Below are 18,841 nucleotides of genomic sequence, written 5' to 3' on the forward strand. Positions count from 1 at the left end.
AGCCGAACAGGAAATGGGGAAGAGAGAAAACCCAGCCAAGTGTGAGCTGATGAGCAGGTTGTCCCTGTGGGAAGCTGGGGTCAATCCCTCTGGAGAGTGCAGCTGGGCGGTGGCCCCTGGAGGGTTAGCTCCTCCCAGTATGGGCTATGTGCACACTGGAAAGGACACTCCAGTGGAGTCTGGCAGGTCCCTCACCCAGAGGAGCAGAGAGGCCGGCTGGCTGTGAGCAGGAAACTATGGCTGGCTGCAGCTGTGTGCCACAGCCAAGTCACCAAGATCACAGCGTCTGCCTCATGTCCCCATTGGGTTCCATGGGAGTTCAAGAATGTGCTGGTGGTGTCATGATCTCTGGAAAGGCCCAACAAAGGATGCTACAGTTGCCCTTGACTTCTGACTAAATCCTTCACTCCAGGCCATGTTTAGTGGCACCTATAGTTGCCTCTAACTATGACCTATTTTTTCATGTATCCATTTTGGAGGGAAGACGTTTATGCAATCCTGTCTCATTTCTAGCAGGATCCAAACACACCATGATTAACCTTTCTAATGTCAAGGGGGTTGGTGAAGGGCTTACATTCATGTCAATCCCTTAAGCTGGCTGGTGTTCGCTGGGTTTGAATAAGTCACCACTGCCAATAAGGCCACAGGGTGAGTGACCAAGGGTCTTGGTTCACCTGGGACTGGATTCCTCCTTGGAGATGGGACTTCCAGTGCTAAAAATGGGAATCCAAGATGGTTGGCTATCCCACATGCAGCTGGCCAGTCCTTTACAAGGATCACCTAAAACCTGCCAGCTTTTTCTTCCATTTCTCTTGATCACAAATGAAAGTAGGGATTGGAAGTGCAACAATCATTTCAGAGAATGGATTGCAGACTCCACACTTTGGCAGCTCCTGCTCAACTGTGAACCTCTGCTTGGATTCAAAGCATAAATCAGGGCTCATGGAGTGTTCCTGAGAGCTCCTGGGCAGGAGGCATCCATTGCCTGCCAGAGGCCCCCAACATTTGCTGCCACTGTGTCAGCCCCACTGCTCTGATTAAATTTCAGCAGGCTGCACCAGAGCTCTGCCTCACCAATGCCAGTTCATCAGTATCTCCCTAGACAGCCCTTTGCCCCCCTGGATGGTGCCTTTCAAGCCACTCTCTCGCAAGTGATCTCTCTTTACTTCATTCCAGCCTGAAGATCTGGGATCTGTGCTGGTGTCCTTTGAAAGCCCACAAGGATTCATTGATAAGCAATCAATGCTCTGTCTCATCTGTGCCTCAGAGGGCTTTCTGTAGCCTTGTCTTGAAATATTCCTGAGATGTTCCCTCTAGTAGCAATCCTGAATCATGATTAATAAGAGGTTGGGGTGTAGCCATCAGATTCAGCCACAGACTTACAAGGGTTACCCTGGGTAGCTGTACTTCCTCAAGATGCAGAAAGAAGTTCATGAATCAATTGTCACTTTCAAGGCCCTCTGTGTTGTCTGAATTCCCTTCTGGTTGTCAGGACAACAGAAGACTCCGAGGTCTTGCAACATCTGGGCTCTGTTACTCCACCAGTCTCTGCAAAGGCTGCATCTTTCTGACCAGCAAACACATCACCTTACTGGTCCTTTATTTCCCAGACAGCGATGACTCTAAGCCTAAGATTAGGTTTTGTCAAACTGCACACTGGAGATGGTAGCAGATGGCAGCGGGCGTCGGCCACATCCCTTAGACATTCTGTGCACCGTGACTTCCAAATGCCAGCACAGCATAGGCATCTCTTTGTAGAAGGGCTTTTTCCCAAGAGGATGACAGCTGCTCTGCCCACTTGCCCCTGGGGGCCAGAAGTGCTGTGGCATTTATGTAGACCAGGATTTTCATCCCTGACAGCGTCAGGGTGCGATCTTACATGGCTGTCCAGTTTCCTGGTGGGATTGAGCTCCAGGTGTTCACAGTGGTGGCTGGCTTGATAGCACACACTTTATTGGCCCCTTTCTTCCCTGTCATACCCCCCATTCACTACTGGGATTCCCTTTACTTCCCAAAGCAACTACTTGAACTCAATCCTTGTCTCTGTGTCTGCTTTTGGGGGATCCCAAATTAAGAAATAAGTCAATTATTGCATATTTCATAACTCAGGGGTCTAGGACTGTCACCTACTTCCCATAGAAGATGTGAAAAATGCTTTTACTGTATGGTCAACATGTAGACTAGAAAGAGGAATAAAGGGGGAAAACGTTTCCTTCTCTTTTTCTCATCTGCTCCTTGCTGTCTCAGGTATTCATTGAGCAAATTTAGGAGATACAAACTCAGACCCCTAAGAAGTCGGGTTGGTGATGTTTCTGTGGGAAACAAAGGTCAGACAATTGGGAGTGGGGAGGTCTGTGGCAGCGTACATCCCAAGAAAGGTCTCTCAACCTCTTTTTCCTCTTCCTCCATCATCACTGTGTTGGTCAAACAAAACCTACCTGCAGGATGCTAACACTCAAAGACAAGCATAAGGCCTACTTTTGTCCAGTAGGTAATTATCTGACTCCTAGGTTTAGGCAGAAACCATCTTTCAGAGGTGGATTTTCCTTTAGAGTGGGCCAGACAACTGAAAAAACTGAGAGGAAATCTTTGCTCATGTATCATATACCATTACACAAGATATTCTACAGTTCTGTCCCCCCACCCCAAATTGTCACCTTGAAACAAGGAAAGAACCACTCTCACAGCTTGGGGTTTCGATAGTTGAATGAAGAATCATGTATTTTTCATTATACTCACTTCACTTTCTAAAATATTTACATGCTGTCATCTGAAGATAAGTCATAACAATTTTTCTCTTAAGTTTTGGCGCAGTTGGCATGCTTTCCAGAACAATCACACTTGAAATGGCCTTTTTAGTTGCAGCAGAGGAGGCTACAGATGGAGGAGAGAGAAATACTCAGACTTGAGATGTGGGGAACAGTTCAGAAGTTGTGGAAAATGACAGGTGCCACTGGGGAATGTGCTTCATTGAATGCCATGTGCATTTGAAAATTGGGACTGAGGGCAGATGTCACCTACATATCTCTCTGTCAGCCTTGTGTGTCAAAAAACACTTCTTAGTGGAAATCCATGTCTGCTGGGAAAAGAGGACATTTGCCAAGGGTTCCCCAAGGGGACTTGTCACCTGGTCCTAGACTTGGATGCGCAGCCATTTCTCTCCAGCCACACAGTGAACAGTGCAATAAGCAAACAAGCTGCTTGTGTGTCAAAGTTTCATCCTAAAAACTCCTAAGGGTTGAGGCACTGAAATGGGGCAGTACCACCACCTCCTACCCCTGCACCCCCTGATCCTGTTGCTAAACTCCCTCTGTAAACTGCACTGTGCCTTTCAAGTGTCAGGGGCCCTTTATGCCTATCTCAGATGGGCTGCATGTCAATGGCATCGTGAGAATTTTTGCAAGCCTCTCCTTTGAGGAACAATATCAGAGAATGAAGAAAAGCTGCCTCTCAAGGTGCCAGATGGGAATAAGTTGTAATGGGATCAACAGTCAGCCATCTTGGCTTTCAAAAAGGGAGCCAGGTGACATAAAGAGTAACTAAAAAAGGGACCATATTGTTTCTGCACTGCTTGAGTCTGGCCAAATCTCTTCCTTTGACTATCCATTCAAAGACTGGAAGGTGTAAGGTTTTCTAGGGCTTCTGTAAGAAAATACCACAAACTGGGTGGTGTAAACCACAGAAATGTATTGTCTAGCCATTCTGGAGGGTCAAAGTCAAGGTGTTGAGAAGGCTGGTTCCTTCTGAAGGTTGGGAGGGAGAATCTGTCCCATGCTTCTCCCCTAGCTTCTGGGGGTTTGCTGACAAGTTTGAGTGTTCCTTGGCCTCTAGAGGCATCATCCTGATCTCTGCCTTCATGTTCTCTTGGCATTCTTTCTGTGCATCTGTGTCCAAATTACCTTTTTTAATATAGATGCCAGTCATATCAGATTAGGGGTCCACCCTGTTCCAGAATGACCTCATCTTAACTAATAACATCTGCCTTGGCCTTATTCCCAAATAAGGTCACATTCTGAGATATGGGGAGGGGGCAGGATTTCAGCATATGAATTTTGATTGGGGGGTGTGTGTGCAAAACTCAACCCATAACAGAGAAGAAACATATGGTGTTATATTTCTATCAAGAATTCTAAAAGAATTCAACAGTTTAGAAGAAACTTGTCCATCAGAGGTCTGAAAAGCCAGTGTGAAAGTAGACAACTGCCACTTGACATTACCAGAATGGAAAAGAAGGCCTCTGTTAGCAACCTGCTGACTGATCTCTGACTCTTCAAGTTCTAAACCTTTCCAACAGAACCACATTTGCTAGTTTTGGAGCCCACCAGAGAGATAAGATTCCCCCTAAAGCATTGGAGGGGAGCAAATGGCAGTTGGAATAGAGCCTGACAGGTTGTGACAAACAAGGCTGCTAACGGTGTCATGTCCATGTAGAAGGAGCACGTTAACAGAAGTCCCAAGGAAGAGAAAAAGTGGATTCAGAGAGGGACACCCAAAGCCAGTGAGAAACAAGAATGATGAGTGTGGCCAAGCCTCATGACCTTGGGACCCCAGTGGAATCTCCACACACTCCTCTGGCCAGAGCCCTTCATCCACACTGGGTCCAGAACATCTGTCTGGTCCCAGCCTATATGAGGTCCTGCCTGAATCCCCTCCAGTGCTCTTGTCTCTCCTCATACATCCCTACAAGAAACTCCTGAAGTTGAGCCACCTGCGCCTCTGCTCCTACATGCAGCTCAGAGACAAACCAGAGCATCAGGCTTGGTAATCAGTCCCTTCAACATACTACTTGGATGGGGATGTGCTGTTACTTCCAGAAAATGAGTCACTTCTGCTGTCTTTTCTTAGTCACTGGGGATTTTTTTTTAAGTTTTATTTATTTATTTTGAGAGAGACAGAGACAAGGTGAGCAGGGGTGGGGCTGAGAGAGAGAGAGAGAGAGAGAGAGAGAGAGAGAATTCCAAGCTCCCAAGCAGGCTTCATGTTGCCATCTGTGGAGTCTGATGTGGGACTCGAACCCATGAGCTATGAGATCATGACCTGGGCTGAAACCCAGAGTTAGAGGCTTAACTGAGTGAACCACCCAGGTGATCCATCATTGGGGATTTTTTAAAACCACATTACCTTGTGGTCTTAGTATCTTAGGGTTACCAGATACATTTTCTAGAAATCATTTATAGTAGTACCTCTCAAACTTGAGCATGACCTTGTTAACATGCAAATTCTGATATATCAGGTGGGTGGGTGGGGCGGAGCCTCTGCATTTCTCACAAACTTGCAGGTGGGTCAGTGGCCACACTTGGAGCACCACTGATGTGGACTGTTTTACCAAAGAAGAAAATGAGGCACAGAGAAGCTAAGTACTAATCTGAAGTCCTATGGCCAAAAAGAGGTGGGGTCAAGATGAGAATTCTGGCCTCCCAGTTCTCAAGCTCAGCTCTCTAATTTGTTCATCCCAGTCCTTAAAAAAAAACCATGCTACAGAAGCACACTTTTCATGCAACGCTGGTTGTCTAGTGATGAAGATGGGGACAGGCCAGCAGAAGAGCCTGTGGTTCTGATAATGATCCAGGGACCCAGGTGTTTCCCTGCATGTGGAGCCTGCGACAGCTGTGATTGGAAGAGAAATTGTGGTTGGAAAGACACTGAGGCCTGGCTGTGTTCCAGTAAAACTTTATTTGCAAAGACAGCTAGTGCATTGGGTCTGACCTGTGGGCTGACCCTGTCTCTAACGGGCTGCACTTTGTTTGACTTACTCTTTACTATTGTTAAGGGCCCAGACACTGTTGATTTTTGTCCACTGAGATGGTTTAGTCCATGAAGACTAGGAACTGTGGAAGCAAGAAACAATTTGAGGATCCCAAAGTTAAAATGCACACCTTAATTTAATCAAATCAAACTGAGCTCATTTAATCAATTCTTTTATAAATTTTTTACTTCCTAGTATTCATAGATTTGGATTCCATAGAAATATGAAAAAGGACATGGGAACAAAAGCTAAGGAATGATTTTAGAGGCCATGGTTGGTGAAAAGAGGGGAGAAAATGGGGTAGGAGAAAACTTAGTTTGAAAAAACCTATACTGTTAGGCACAAACTTAGTTCTGAGCTTCCTGGCAGCCAAGGGAAAGAATGAACCTCAATGGGCTAATATCTTAGAGTGGGTTCACTAGAAGCTGAGACCAAGGCAGGGACTTGAGCTCACCACGTATATTAAGAACGTGCACTAAGGGGAAATCTGTCAACAAGGGAGTGAAACAGGATAAGCAAGAAAGGAATCTCAAAACGACGTGCTCTCAAGCAAAGTCAACCCTTGGTCTGATTCACAGGGGGCTCTGGAGCATAAATTACACCTTAGAATGGTACCCACTGGGGCAAGCAGTCTGGCCTCTTCTACCTGAACCAATCATTGGTTGTGGGCAGCCTCCTGGGTGTGTGTGTGGGCATAACCATCTGGATGAAAGCCTCCTATCATTCTACAGGGAAGGGGCAGCTGTGTGAGTCATTGTAGCTGGGGGCTCCCCCTCGCCACTGATAAAGAAGATGTAGTGGGCACCACTGATGTTCACTATAGGAACATCAGGACAGATTTCTATAGGACTTTTAATCTTTCAACCATCAAATTTCATTCATGTATTAATTCCACACCTATTTATTGAACAGCTGATCCACTTTTCAAGCACTAGGCCAGTTTCTGAGAAGAGCTGGAGAGGAAAAGCCCTGTTCTCTGACCTTAGGAAATGTATAGAAGAAGTTGCCTTCACTATTATCAAAAAGTTAGGTGTTGGCAAGGATGTGGGAAAAAAGCGAACCCCTGTGCACTGTTGGTGGGAATGAATGTGCATTGGCACAGCCACTATGGAAAACATATGGAGGCTCCTCAAAAAATTAAAAACAGAACTACCATATGACTCAGAAATCCCACTTCTGGAATAATCTGAAGGAAATGATAATACTATTTTTTTAAGTAATCTCCATGCCCAGCGTGGAGCCCAAAGTGGGGCTTGAACTCATGACCGTAAGATCAAACCTGGAGCTGAGATCAAGAGTCAGACGCTTGGGGTGCCTGGGTGGCTCAGTGGGTTAAGCGTCTGACTTTGACTCAGGTCATGATCTCACAGTTTGTGGGTTCGAGCCCCACGTCAGGCTCTGTGCTGACAGCCAACTCAGAGCCTGGAGCCTGTTTCAGATTCTGTATCTCCCTCTCTCTCTGACCCTCTCCTGCACGTGCTGTTACTCACTCTCTCTCTCAGAAATTAAAAAAAAATGAAAGAGTCAGACACTTAAATGATGGAGCCACCCAGATGGCCCTGAAATTACTGACTTTAGATACCTGCACTCTCATTTCACTTCAGCATTATTTACACTATCCAAGAAATGGACACAGCCTAAGTGTCCATTAATGCATGAATGCATAAAGAAAATACTGCATATATACATACATATATACCCCCCCACACACACAGGTGCACACCCCCCCCAACACACCAGAATATTAGCCATTAAAAGAAGGAAATCCCTCCATTTGTGACAACATGGTTAGACCTTGAGGGTATTATGCTAAGTGAAATAAGCCAGACAGAGAAAGACAAATACTTCATGGTAGCACTTATATGTGGACTCTTAAAACAAGTCACTCATAGAAACAGAGTTTCCAGGGGCTAGGAGATGAAGAGGATTAGGGAGACTGTATGTAGGTCAAAGGGTTACAAGATGAGTAAGTTGTGGGATTTAAAGTTGATAGTAGTTAAAAACCAAAACACAACGCTGGCATATTATAACACTAAAACAACAACAAAAATTAGCCTTCAGTTGTCCTCTCTAATTCTCTTCAATATTTTTACCTTTCTAAGCTACTGTCAAATGTAGGGCGTTTCATACACATACCTACTTTAGTGATATAAATGTGTAAATAATAACTTCATGTATATTTCACATAGACTGTAAATAAACATAAAACAGATGCATTTTGCAATTAATTTATAACAGTGCTAGTTTATGTATCCAAATATGACTATGTATCCATTTCATCCATTTGAAATTGGCCAAAATCCAAAAAGCAGACTTCCTAAAAATTCCTAAACGGCACTTCCAAAAGTCCATATACTAAACCTCACACACTTGTCTTTCCCTCACTTAGGACCTGGTTAATCTTACTCTACACACTATTGTTGTGATCTTGGGAAAATATGACTCCTGTCCATGGCTGATTAGAGAGGCAAACTAAAAGCATCGAGAGGGCATCACTATCATCTGATGGCAAGTGCAATCCTGAAGAAAACACTAAATATGACACAATGACTAAGTACTCTTGAGTGGTTGGTATTGTGACACCAATGACAATAATTTGACACATCACAAGGGCACCGGAAGACACAACTGTTTGGCAATTCAAAGCTGGAGGCTTCTATCTGAGGCCCAGGACTCTCAGAGCTGAGACAAGCCATCCCCAGCTGAGATAAGCCATGTGCTATCTGAGTTCTTGACCCATAAAATCCTCAAGCTTAGTGAAAAAAAAAAAAAGCCGGTGCTTTACTCCACAAAGTTTTGGGGAGATAGGTTAAGCATCCACAATGACCTGGATAAATACCAACCCTTCCTGGAGCACTTCCCAGAGCCAAACACTGGCATATTTATCTCATTTGCACCTTACAACGATCCCAGAAGCAATGTAGGATTATCGTCATTTTACAGGCAAGAAAACAGAGGTGCAGTGAGGTCAAGTCATTTGCAGACACACCCAAATGCTCACTAAAAGAAATGGGACCTGAACTTAGAAGACTCTGATGCCAAGGTTTGGCTCATATCTTGTCTGATGTGACCCCTACTCTGAGATGCATGGAGGGTACCTTGTTCCCCTCCACTGGTCGCTGACCCTGCTGCCCTCCCTTTGGGGCTTTGCCTTGGTCTCTTTTCCTTGGCTCTGACCATTCCTGGGCTAACCTCAGGGATGGGTGGCCTGGAAAACCCATGGCTCACAGCTCTGCCATGGGAACATAATGGATCCACCACCCTGTCTGCACCCAGACTCACTCCACTGCCTGGGGGCTGCTCCCAGCTGTCATGTGACAAGGTGGGGGGGCCAGCACAGACCCCCAGGGTGACTGTCCTTCCTCCCTGCTCTTCACTGGGGTCAGATTAGCATCACCGTCTGAAAGCACCCTCTGCCACCTCATGCTCCCTCCCCTTTGCCCTGTAAAGAAGCCCTCTCTGATAAATCTGCACTGCTAACTCTGTTTGGGGGTCCATTTCTTGGAGGCCCTGAGCAAACGCACAGGGTAACAGCCTGACCTCTGCCTTATTCCCTGCCCCTTGTTTCATTCTCATCACTTCCACTGGACGCCCCACTCCCCAGCCCTCCCTGCAGAGGACCTGGGCCTGGTGGCCGCAGGAATGACCTTACCTTGTTGACGCCATCAGCCATGGCCTGAAGCGTGAGCTCCCGGGGTCCATCCACTGTCTTCCCGTTGTCTGTCGGGCCCCAGCTGGCACTGTAGATGTCGATCAGCTGAGGCATGTGGCTGATGGAAGAGGCCTCGATGATGTCCGTCATGAATGGCTGGTCTAGCATCCGGATACCTGGGGACCCAATTGGGCAGGGAAACACCATGTTTTGGTCCCTCAGTGCACTGGAGATGGTGGGGGCTTGGTGAGGGCTCAGGTCCTGGGTGTGGTTAGAGAGGTCTGCCACCTGGGTGTCCTGGGGGATGCTATAGAATCTGGAGTCCAACCTCAGGCTGTGTGGGCTACATGTTTAGAGGCTAAAGAAGGACACATAGCCTGTCCCACTCAATCCTTTTTGGACTCTGCCCACACCTTTCCTTATATACCTGTTTGAAGTAATTTGTTCCCCCAGGAAACTTTACTAGAATTTACTAGAATTTCTAATGGAGAGAGACCACCTTTACTGAAGAAATTCCTTGATAAGTCTATTTCCTTTTTTCTTTCTTTCGCTTTTTTTGAAAGAGAGAGAAAGAAGGAGAGAGAGAACAGGTATGTGAGCAGGATGGGAAGATGGAGCAAGACAGAGAGAGAATGAATCTTAAGCAGGCTCCAAGCTCAGTATGGAGCCCTACGTGGGGCTCTATCCCATGACTCTGGGATCATGAACTGAGTTGAAATTAAGAGTTAGGACACTCAACCAAGTGAGTCATTTAGGCGCTCCTTGATAAGACTCTTTTTAAAAAAAATTTTTTTTCTTTAATGTTTTATTTATTTTTGAAAGACAGAGTATGAGCCAGGGAGGGGCAGAGAGAGAGGGAGATACAGAATCCTCAAAGCAGGCTCCAGGCTCTGAGCTGTCGGCACAGAGCCTGATGTGGATCATGAGCTGACGCGGAACCACAAGATCATGACCTGAGCTGAAGTTGATGCTCAACCCACTGAGCCACCCAGGCATCCCAATAAGTCTATTTCTAAGTGGAAGCTCAGCCTACAGTGACTGGGTATTGACCAGGAGCCAGAGGAGGGGGGCGAGGCAATAGACCCAGTGTGCGTGACATTGGGGGGGAATTCAACTGATATTAAATATTTAAGAGTAAATCCTAGAGGTTAGGGGGCAGAGAGAGGAACAAAGGCAATGCAAAGATCAGGAGTGTCAGGAAAAGATGATTCCCAAGTTGCACGGTAGCTGAGAAGGAGCTGTGGGGAGGACGGAAATGTCGTACGGGTTAATTCTGAAATATACTGGAAATGGGGTGCATGATACAACCCACTCCTCTCTCTCCCCTATGTCACTTTTGTAAAGTGTGTGCTACTCCAACAACTTGTAGGAGTGACTTCTTGCTGGGACACTGAAAAGGTTGAGTCCTACAGTCCGTGAGTGTGTGTGGGTAAGCCTGAGCTGCACAAAGGGACACGCTTGTGGGTTCCCATGTTCACATCACCTTCTGGCTGACCAGAACAAGCCTTTCCTGGGTCAGTGCAGCCACAGCCAACGGGATGGGCATTTTGTCCTTCTGCTACTACCCTCCAGACATTGCTGTCTGGTGCCATATTGTCATACTGTTCTCTACTTGACACACTATTTCTCTTTTGTGGTGAGCAGCCTAGAATGTTACAGTTGCTGACCTAAGTTGTTCTGTCCACGGGAGTTATGAAGTAAAGAGGCTGGGCCCCACAGAGTCCAAACCTGGATCCTGACACCTCTTGTCTCTATTTACCATGGCCAAAAGACATTATTACACACACATCTCTCTCTAACACAGCATACACTTAAATGAGGATAACCCAGGTCCTTGCAGGGCTTGTGAAACTGACATGAAGTGGTCTACTCTCTAAGGGTCTCTCCTCTCTCCTCAGTGTCCCATAGCCTACCCCTTGTCCTTGCACACAGCTTCCCCTGATGCTCTTCCTTCTCCTGACTAACCTATGTGTTCAGTAAGCATTTCCCCAGCAGTCTTTCTGGCTCCAGCTTCCGGCATCCCCCGTGAGCACCGCACTTTCAGCCTTCCAATATAATTATTTATTTGTGAGTCTCATTCGTGGAAGATTATAACCTAAAGCAAGCATTGCTAAGACAGTCATCCAAAATGGGGGTGGGGAGAGGACATGGAGAAGGCAAGGCCTCTGCATGTCCCTTGTTTCCAGTTTTGGAAGCCAGGGACTTTTGACTTCAGTCAATTACAATTTGTTAATTGCACCTTCACCACCTCCTGGAAAACATCCTTTGACTTTAGACCAAAATAAAGATAGCATTTGTTAGCTGAATAGCCAACCTCAGAGAGTCAGTTTAACTCTGTTAGTACCAAAGATAATGCTTCCAAAAGAAGTTATGGGACCTTGTGGGTTTTGCCTGTTTAAGCCTGTGCTCCCCACTTACAGTTCTGCAAACACTTGGATTTCAAGTTGACTCTGTGTCTCCCAGATCGCAATCCCTGAGACCCAAATAAATGCTTTTAGTTGCTTCATAGCTCTCCTGGGTCAACACGTTCATCACCAGACAGCAAAATCTTTTGAGTGTAGGGCATGTATCCATTTTGTTCCTTTCTTATGTCCTGGGTTATCAGCATTATTTTAAGCTTGATCAATATTTGGTGAATAGATGTATAATATCATTACTTGAGTTGATTTTCCCCCCTATCAAAAAGGACAGGTCCAGAAGACCAAATTAATAACATGTCGAGATTTTCCATCCTCTGCCCATAAATCAGGTCACTATTCTTGCCAACAAATATCCAATTATCAGTTAGTGTCCTTTTTCTTGGAAGAAGTTCATACAGAATGAGCATAATCTTTGGTTTGAACTTTCCAGGAGCTAATTTTATGGTTTGCTTTATAAGGGACAGGAAATCTAAAACCTCACATTTTGTTTTGGGTCTGCCTGTAATTTTATTTATTTAAAAAATTTGTTCAACAACAAATTTTAACCAAATAAACCAAATAGTGCAGTTGCTTTTGGCAAGAAGTCATGCCCATCCGGTGGGTAGGGAAATCTCGCAGAGAGGCTGGTGTTCATTTGCCTGCAAGGAGAAAACTCAAATAGTCTTGAACTTGTGTACAGTGTCGATGACCAGACGGACTGAACAGCCTGCTTCAGCTGGAAGGTGAGAGACACTCAACCCTGCCAAAGTGGACCTGGACCATTCCACATGCCGACAGATGGCAACACTGCATTTCATCCTCCAGCCAGTTTGGTGCCTCTAGCCCTGCCCTTTACCCTCTCTCTTTGCAGCTCCGGTGTCTCTGCCTCCTCTTCTTCCTGCCTTCCCTGGCTTTCTTTGTGCTGCACAGAACATCAGAGCTGCTGTGCATTAATCTTCTGACTGTTTCAGAGTCCAGGGAGGCAGGACCCGCTACAGACTGGGAGCAAGGCTCTCATTCATATTCTGGGGCCAGGCGCCCAACATTCCTTTAATCTTGTTAAGCTCAGGAGGAATGAGGCGTGTGTTAATTGAATGAGATACAGTATTCATTTTTGCAAGCGACTGCACCATTAGTAGCCAAGACAGAGGCTCAGGGTGACCCAAGGGTTTTCTCTCTCCTCTGTCCCTGGATACTGTAAGAGTTAGAGGGGCACAGAGAGACAGAGAAAGAAAGAACAAGGGGAGGCAAGAGAGGGTGAGAGGCAGAGGAAGAGAGGGAAGCCCAGGGGGTTAGGACTCAGTGTCTTCACATTTGTAAAATCCTCCCTACTGGCTGGTGTGATTCAATGGCATGGAGAAACACAGTGCACATCAAACATCACCTCCCCCCACTCCCCCGCTGCCATCCTGATCACTGCACTAATGACTGATGGGGACTCGGTGACTTCCTTCTCTAAGAGCTGCCAAGGCCCAGTGATTTGAGCTAAATCCTTTTTACCTCTGCTCATGTTACAATTGTACCCGACACCAGCAAATACTGCACCTGCCCACAAACCCCAGTGTCACTAATCACCACCTTCTGTGCTCATGAATATTAGTCTGCAGGCTCAGGAGTGATTTCCTGCTGACCTAGGTCTTAAGGATCTGAAAACAGGTTCCTCGTGTGCTAATATGTGATTTTCATTGATTTCTTTTCTTTTCTTTTTAAATGTTTTTATGTCTTTATTTTTGAGCGACAGACAGAGAACGAGCAGGGGAGGGTCAGAGAGAGAGGGAGACACAGAATCTGAAGCAGGCTCCAGGCTCTGAGCTGTCAGCACAGAGACTGACGTGGGGTTCGAACCCACAAACCGTGAGATCATGACCTGAACCGAAGTCAGATGCTTAACCAACTGAGCCATTCAGGCGCCCCCATTGGTTTCTTTTAAAACTCAGATAAAGTAGCTGTGAGCTCACTGAAATGTTAGGAGTTATACTGGTCAAATATGTGAAAGCAATTCATTGCTGCAGAGAAATTTCAGGGTATTTTGATAACAGTCAACCAAGTGGTTTTCAAACTCGTTTTCAGAATCTTTCAATCCCATTCTCAAAGCTCAATGCATAAATCTGAATGCTCTGGCTTAACAAGAAAGGCAGGTAAGGCCAATCCCACCTGGACTGGCCCCACTCTGGGGTGCTCTGAGGAGCTCTGTTGAAGCCCAGGTGTGGTCCTGTAGAACCCGCCCACAAATTGGCTACTGTGCCCTTAACTTCATTATTCATTATTTGCTGCCACCTTGCCTTGTTTTATTTATAGCAGCCACCGTTGTCTGATATTGTCTTGTTTATGTGCTCATTCTTCATTCACACCTTGTAAATTATGTGAAGACAGATGTCTTGTTGGCTGGCTCACAGCTCTGTCCCCCACCCACAGCAGAACTGGGGACATGGAATGTACCCAATAGTCATTGTTGAGCCCTGGAATGGATTGTCAGCAAGAGACAGCATCTCCTAAGGCGCGGTGCAGTTTTTAATAATCTCAGAAGTATACATCTGACAAATTCACAAGGAACATCATTTGAAGGGTTCATTATTTATATTTGTTGTACATTTTATTTTGCTTTTGCAAAGTTTGAATACTACATTTAAATTTTATTTCTTTGTCTTAATCCTTTTGATCAAAGATGTTACTTAAATATCAAAATTAAGGAAAGAATTAGGTTATTTTCTTAAAAACTATTTGAATAAAGGCACTTTCAAAGTAAAAAAATGGAAATTAATATTTTTTTTCAAAATTTATAAAAGTAAGCAAGTGGACAAGGAAATGTAAACAATTAAACCTTCGAATACATATATTTTTGAAGTATTAGAGCTTCAGGGTGAGCACTAAGACTTCTGGGACATCCCATATATATGCATTTACATGTTAGAGTGTTTACTCTTTAGGAGCCAGACTAATTGGAATTTTTCCTCCCTCCCTGCAATGTGTCATCTAGAAGAGATGGTATCAACTCTGTCCATGAAAACAGGCAACAGAAATAAACGAGAGAACTGATTTTAAGGAGGAAGTTTCTCAAAGTTACGCATATCCAAAGGCAGAGCAGTTTACGTTGGAAGGGAGTGAGTTTTCTGTCACTGGAGGTGTACAGATCCAGGCTGAATCCAGACTATATTAGAAGAGTAGGAAAAGAGAAGTTGTTCAAACATTGTAGTGTACAAGGCCAAGGCTAAAATTTCTGGCCCAGGGCATGGTAGGTGCAAAATTATTCTACAGCTTACAAGCTGTGTGGCCTGTAAAAGAGGGATACTAATATATAATATATATATAATATATACAATGATGCATGATAAGATTGTGTAAAGGGTTGAGTAAAGAGTTTTGCATTGTGCTTTACACATTGGAAGAGTAAATAATGTGTTATTTACTATTACTACTATTATTATTATTTTGTTGCTATCCTTACGCAACAAGTATCCATGGGGTTTTGGACTGAAGGATCTATGGGGCCCAAGATTTGAAGGTTCCAATGAATAGGTAGAAATGATGAGCCCCTGGAAATGTACACACACTATTTGTAACATCTGAATGACACATGGTCGATAGAAGGTTGTGATGCTTATCACCCTGGAGCGGCTTAGCGTGCAAGTGTAAAGGGGTCCCCTTTTCCCTGGTGGGCCCTGGGGCAGCTCCTACTAGTGGTGTTAGGACTTATAAAATTACCATGGTGCCCTTCGAAGGGAGGGAAGAGGGGAGAGGATATAAGAAGGCTCAAGTCTCCTTGGAACTAATTTGATTGGGATAAAGTAGCAAAGGTGAGATGGTGCTGGTACAAGAGGAGATACTTTTGCTTCCTGGTAGAAATTCTATCAGCTTTGGGTCCTTAGATCCTAATGTCCTTAATCTTACTCCATTCACCCCTCCATCCTTCTATTCAATGACTAATCTCTACTGCTTATCATGGGTTTATTCACTGACCCTTCCTTCTCTTTATTCCTTTCTTGCTTTCTGTCACTCAGCAAACAGGCTCTGAGCATCTTCTGGGCACCAGACCTTGTGCAGAAGTAAGAGAAAACAGACAAGGCCCCTGTCCTCAAGGAGCCTGTTGTCTGCCTGGGGAGAAAGATATTGATCAAATAAGCACGTATAAGAATGTGTGCAATAACTGGACAGTAGTTAGTGGCGGGAAGAAAAAACTCCACATGCTTTATCAAGTGTAGATGAGGATGCTGGTCTGGGAGCTGATGTTGAAGGAAGCAGTGGGGAACCTGAGAAGTGCAGGATGAAGAGGAGGTGGCCGGGTAGAGCCTATGGGGGAGGTATTCTGGGAGGAGGGAGAGCAGATACAAAGGCCCAGCAGTGCAAGGAGTGTGGCTACACTTCCTACTTTACACTTGCTAGGCAGTTTTAGCTAAATTACATTTACCCAGGGACGAACCATGTATGCACGGGAACTTAACATACGATGAAGATGGCACTACACATCAAAGGGACAGGATGGATTATTGAATGGATGGCATTGGGGCACTGGTTCATGTTTGGAGAAAAATAAACCTGGATTCCCCAGACAGCAGGACATGCTAATATGGAATCCAGATGGACCGATGACCTCATGTGAAAGTTTGGGAGAAGATATTTGCACTGACTGTAACTGACCAGGAGCTAAGATCTAGGACATATCAAGAATGTATGCAAATCAACAAGACAAAGACAGGAACCCAGTGGGAAAATGAGCAAAGTGTATGAATAAAAGAGAAACCTGAGAGGCTAATAGGCAGATGAAGAAATTCTGTATGATTTTTTCCTTTTTTCCCTTCAGAGAACCCATTTTATCATCTTATCTCCACTTTACTATTTCTGGACTAAATTCTACATCACCTTAACTGAAGCCTTTTTTTTTTTTTTTTTTTGAAGACAGGATGAAGAAAGACACAGGGCTCAGGAAGGGTTGGACACGACCTCCGGCGCCTCTCTAACCTGTAACGGGACACCTCCGGACTGCTAGGGACTAGCAATGATCCTGGCTGACCACAAGGTGGCGCACTAGACATCCCTAGTTCAGAAACCCGCAAGGAAAGATTCTCTGGAAAGGTATGGTTCGTTTAGAGTAATAAAAACCAGCCAACTTCTGAAATTGCCAGCAAGAAGGAACAAAATGTTCCCCCTAAATTTGTTAGGTCTAAGAGGATGAAATTCCACTTTAATGTGGTTCTTGAGTAACAGTCTAGGGCTTCCTCATGAAGAATTCCTCTGCTCTGGTGAAGCCCAGAGGACACTGGATGTCCTAACAGGCACAGGATAACAGGGACCAGACTTCTGAGCTCCTTGAGCAATTAGCACCAGCAGAAGTGGTTACAGGGGAGCAACGCTGAGATTAAGGGAGCAGACAAGGAGGCTCCTCTGCTCAAAATCTTTGTGTGGCTCGGCATGCCTCCCTCTACTTCTGGTCTATATCTGAAACATTCGAGCATTGCTGTGAGACCTGAGCTGTCTGGGGTTTCACAAAGCACAGGTCAGGTCATGCCTTTGAGGGATCAGGCTGCATTCACTCACCTTTGGGATTGGGAGTCAGTCAGCAGGGGAGGCAGAATTTATGGGTGGCACCTGCTGGGATCCACTACCTTATCCAGGTGTCTGCGTGGGATGCATTCTTTGCCTCAGGATTTGTGCTCCACCCATGTGAACTGCCAGGCTGGACAGGGTGCTGAGGGCCCACTCCACTCCAGTGAGGGGTGGGAGTTGGTGGATAAACAGCCTCTTCAGTCAGGGACACAACTCTGAGGCAGTGTCCTTATAGTTGCTCAGAAGCCCGCTTGTCTCCAGCTCATCTCCACACCCCTTGTTGGCTCCCCTCCCTTAGCTGTCTTTCTTTCTCTTTCCCTCACTCTGGCTTCCTGGGATCACCCTCCCGAAGAAACTCTTTGCACCTGTAAACAATTGATAAAGGGAGCCCTCACTAAAATGGAATCTGGAGTCCAGAAGGGGGAGCCATATCACTCAATATCAATTAGAGGAAGAATTGTCAATTACAGATCCCAGCAGAACTGTCAACAGGAAAAAATCAATACTTTCCAGCCCCAACTGGAAAAGATGTACATTGCATCTCCTGCGAGAAATCGACTACCCCTGCAACTCAGCCAAGGAGAAACCACCGTTGCCCCGAACTCCTCCTGCTTTTCTCCAGTGGACTTTTGTTCAAAACAATCCTCCCAACTTCCTTCTCCGTAAAATGACATTCCCCCACTTTGTGGGACTTGGCTGTGGTTTTGCTCTAGCTTGCACGTCCCGAGTTGCAATTCTCTGTTGTCCTAAATATAAACCCATTTTGCTGGTAAGAGAACTGGCTCTTGTATTTCTTAGGTTGACACACTCAAATCTCTGTCTCGTGTTTCCCTTTAAGGGAATTTCCAATAAAAAGAACAGGAAAATTAGGTACATTTGGTGAGCTGCTCGGATGTTTTCAGAGTGCAGATACCAAGAGAGAAAAGGATAGAAGGCAGTTGGAGAAAGGGACCCTAGGGAACCCTCCTAACGCCTTGAGCTACTCCTAACTCAGTTTTGCAGGCAGTAGTTCTAGGAATCCCTTGTTCAAAAAAACCCGTTACTTCAGGCTCCAAAACAACTTTGAAACTATACTTTGGGATCCAAATTATTTTGAAAACCATCATTGTGAATGAGAAATCCAGGCTTGAATTTTTCAGTTGCCTCCAGTTCTATCCTGTGGATAGGAACCCACCTCACCTCAGATATCACCCAAGGTATGACCCTGGCTTATAAAATATTAACTGGGTGTTATTCTTTCTCCTGAGCTCATAATGGCTCCTGACATTTTAATGCCAGCATTTTGAATGCATACAAAGCAAAGAGAGCAGAAACTTGAGGGGCGAAGCTTCCCCTATTTTGCATTTCAGAACCCTCCAGATGCATTCTTTTGTGAAATTCAGCACCCAGCTTAGGCAAGCCTCCTAGCAAACAGTGTTGAAAGAGGTTAGTGGTGGGTTTGTATAGGTTGCTCTTGCTTTATTTAGGTCCCTGGAAATGCAAGTGTCAGCACAAAGGATGTTT

The 18,841-nt window shown here is 45.3% G+C and overlaps 1 protein-coding gene across 2 annotated transcripts in view; it reads right to left on the reverse strand.

Moving 5' to 3' along the window:
- PCSK2 (proprotein convertase subtilisin/kexin type 2) overlaps positions 1-18,841 on the reverse strand; it is a 279,018-nt gene that overhangs the window by 36,932 nt on the left and 223,245 nt on the right. For both annotated transcript variants that reach the window (XR_013331600.1, XM_077750148.1), the window contains exon 8: positions 9,399-9,574. Coding sequence is in view for 1 of the 2 variants with exons in the window: in XM_077750148.1 (XP_077606274.1) it covers positions 9,399-9,574 (176 nt within the window). In the remaining variant the exon portion in view is untranslated. The remainder of the gene's footprint in view (positions 1-9,398; positions 9,575-18,841) is intronic.

The sequence above is a fragment of the Crocuta crocuta genome, unplaced genomic scaffold (assembly GCF_008692635.1).
Source record: "Crocuta crocuta isolate KB4526 unplaced genomic scaffold, BGI_CrCroc_1.0 scaffold209, whole genome shotgun sequence".
NCBI lineage: Eukaryota > Metazoa > Chordata > Mammalia > Carnivora > Hyaenidae > Crocuta > Crocuta crocuta.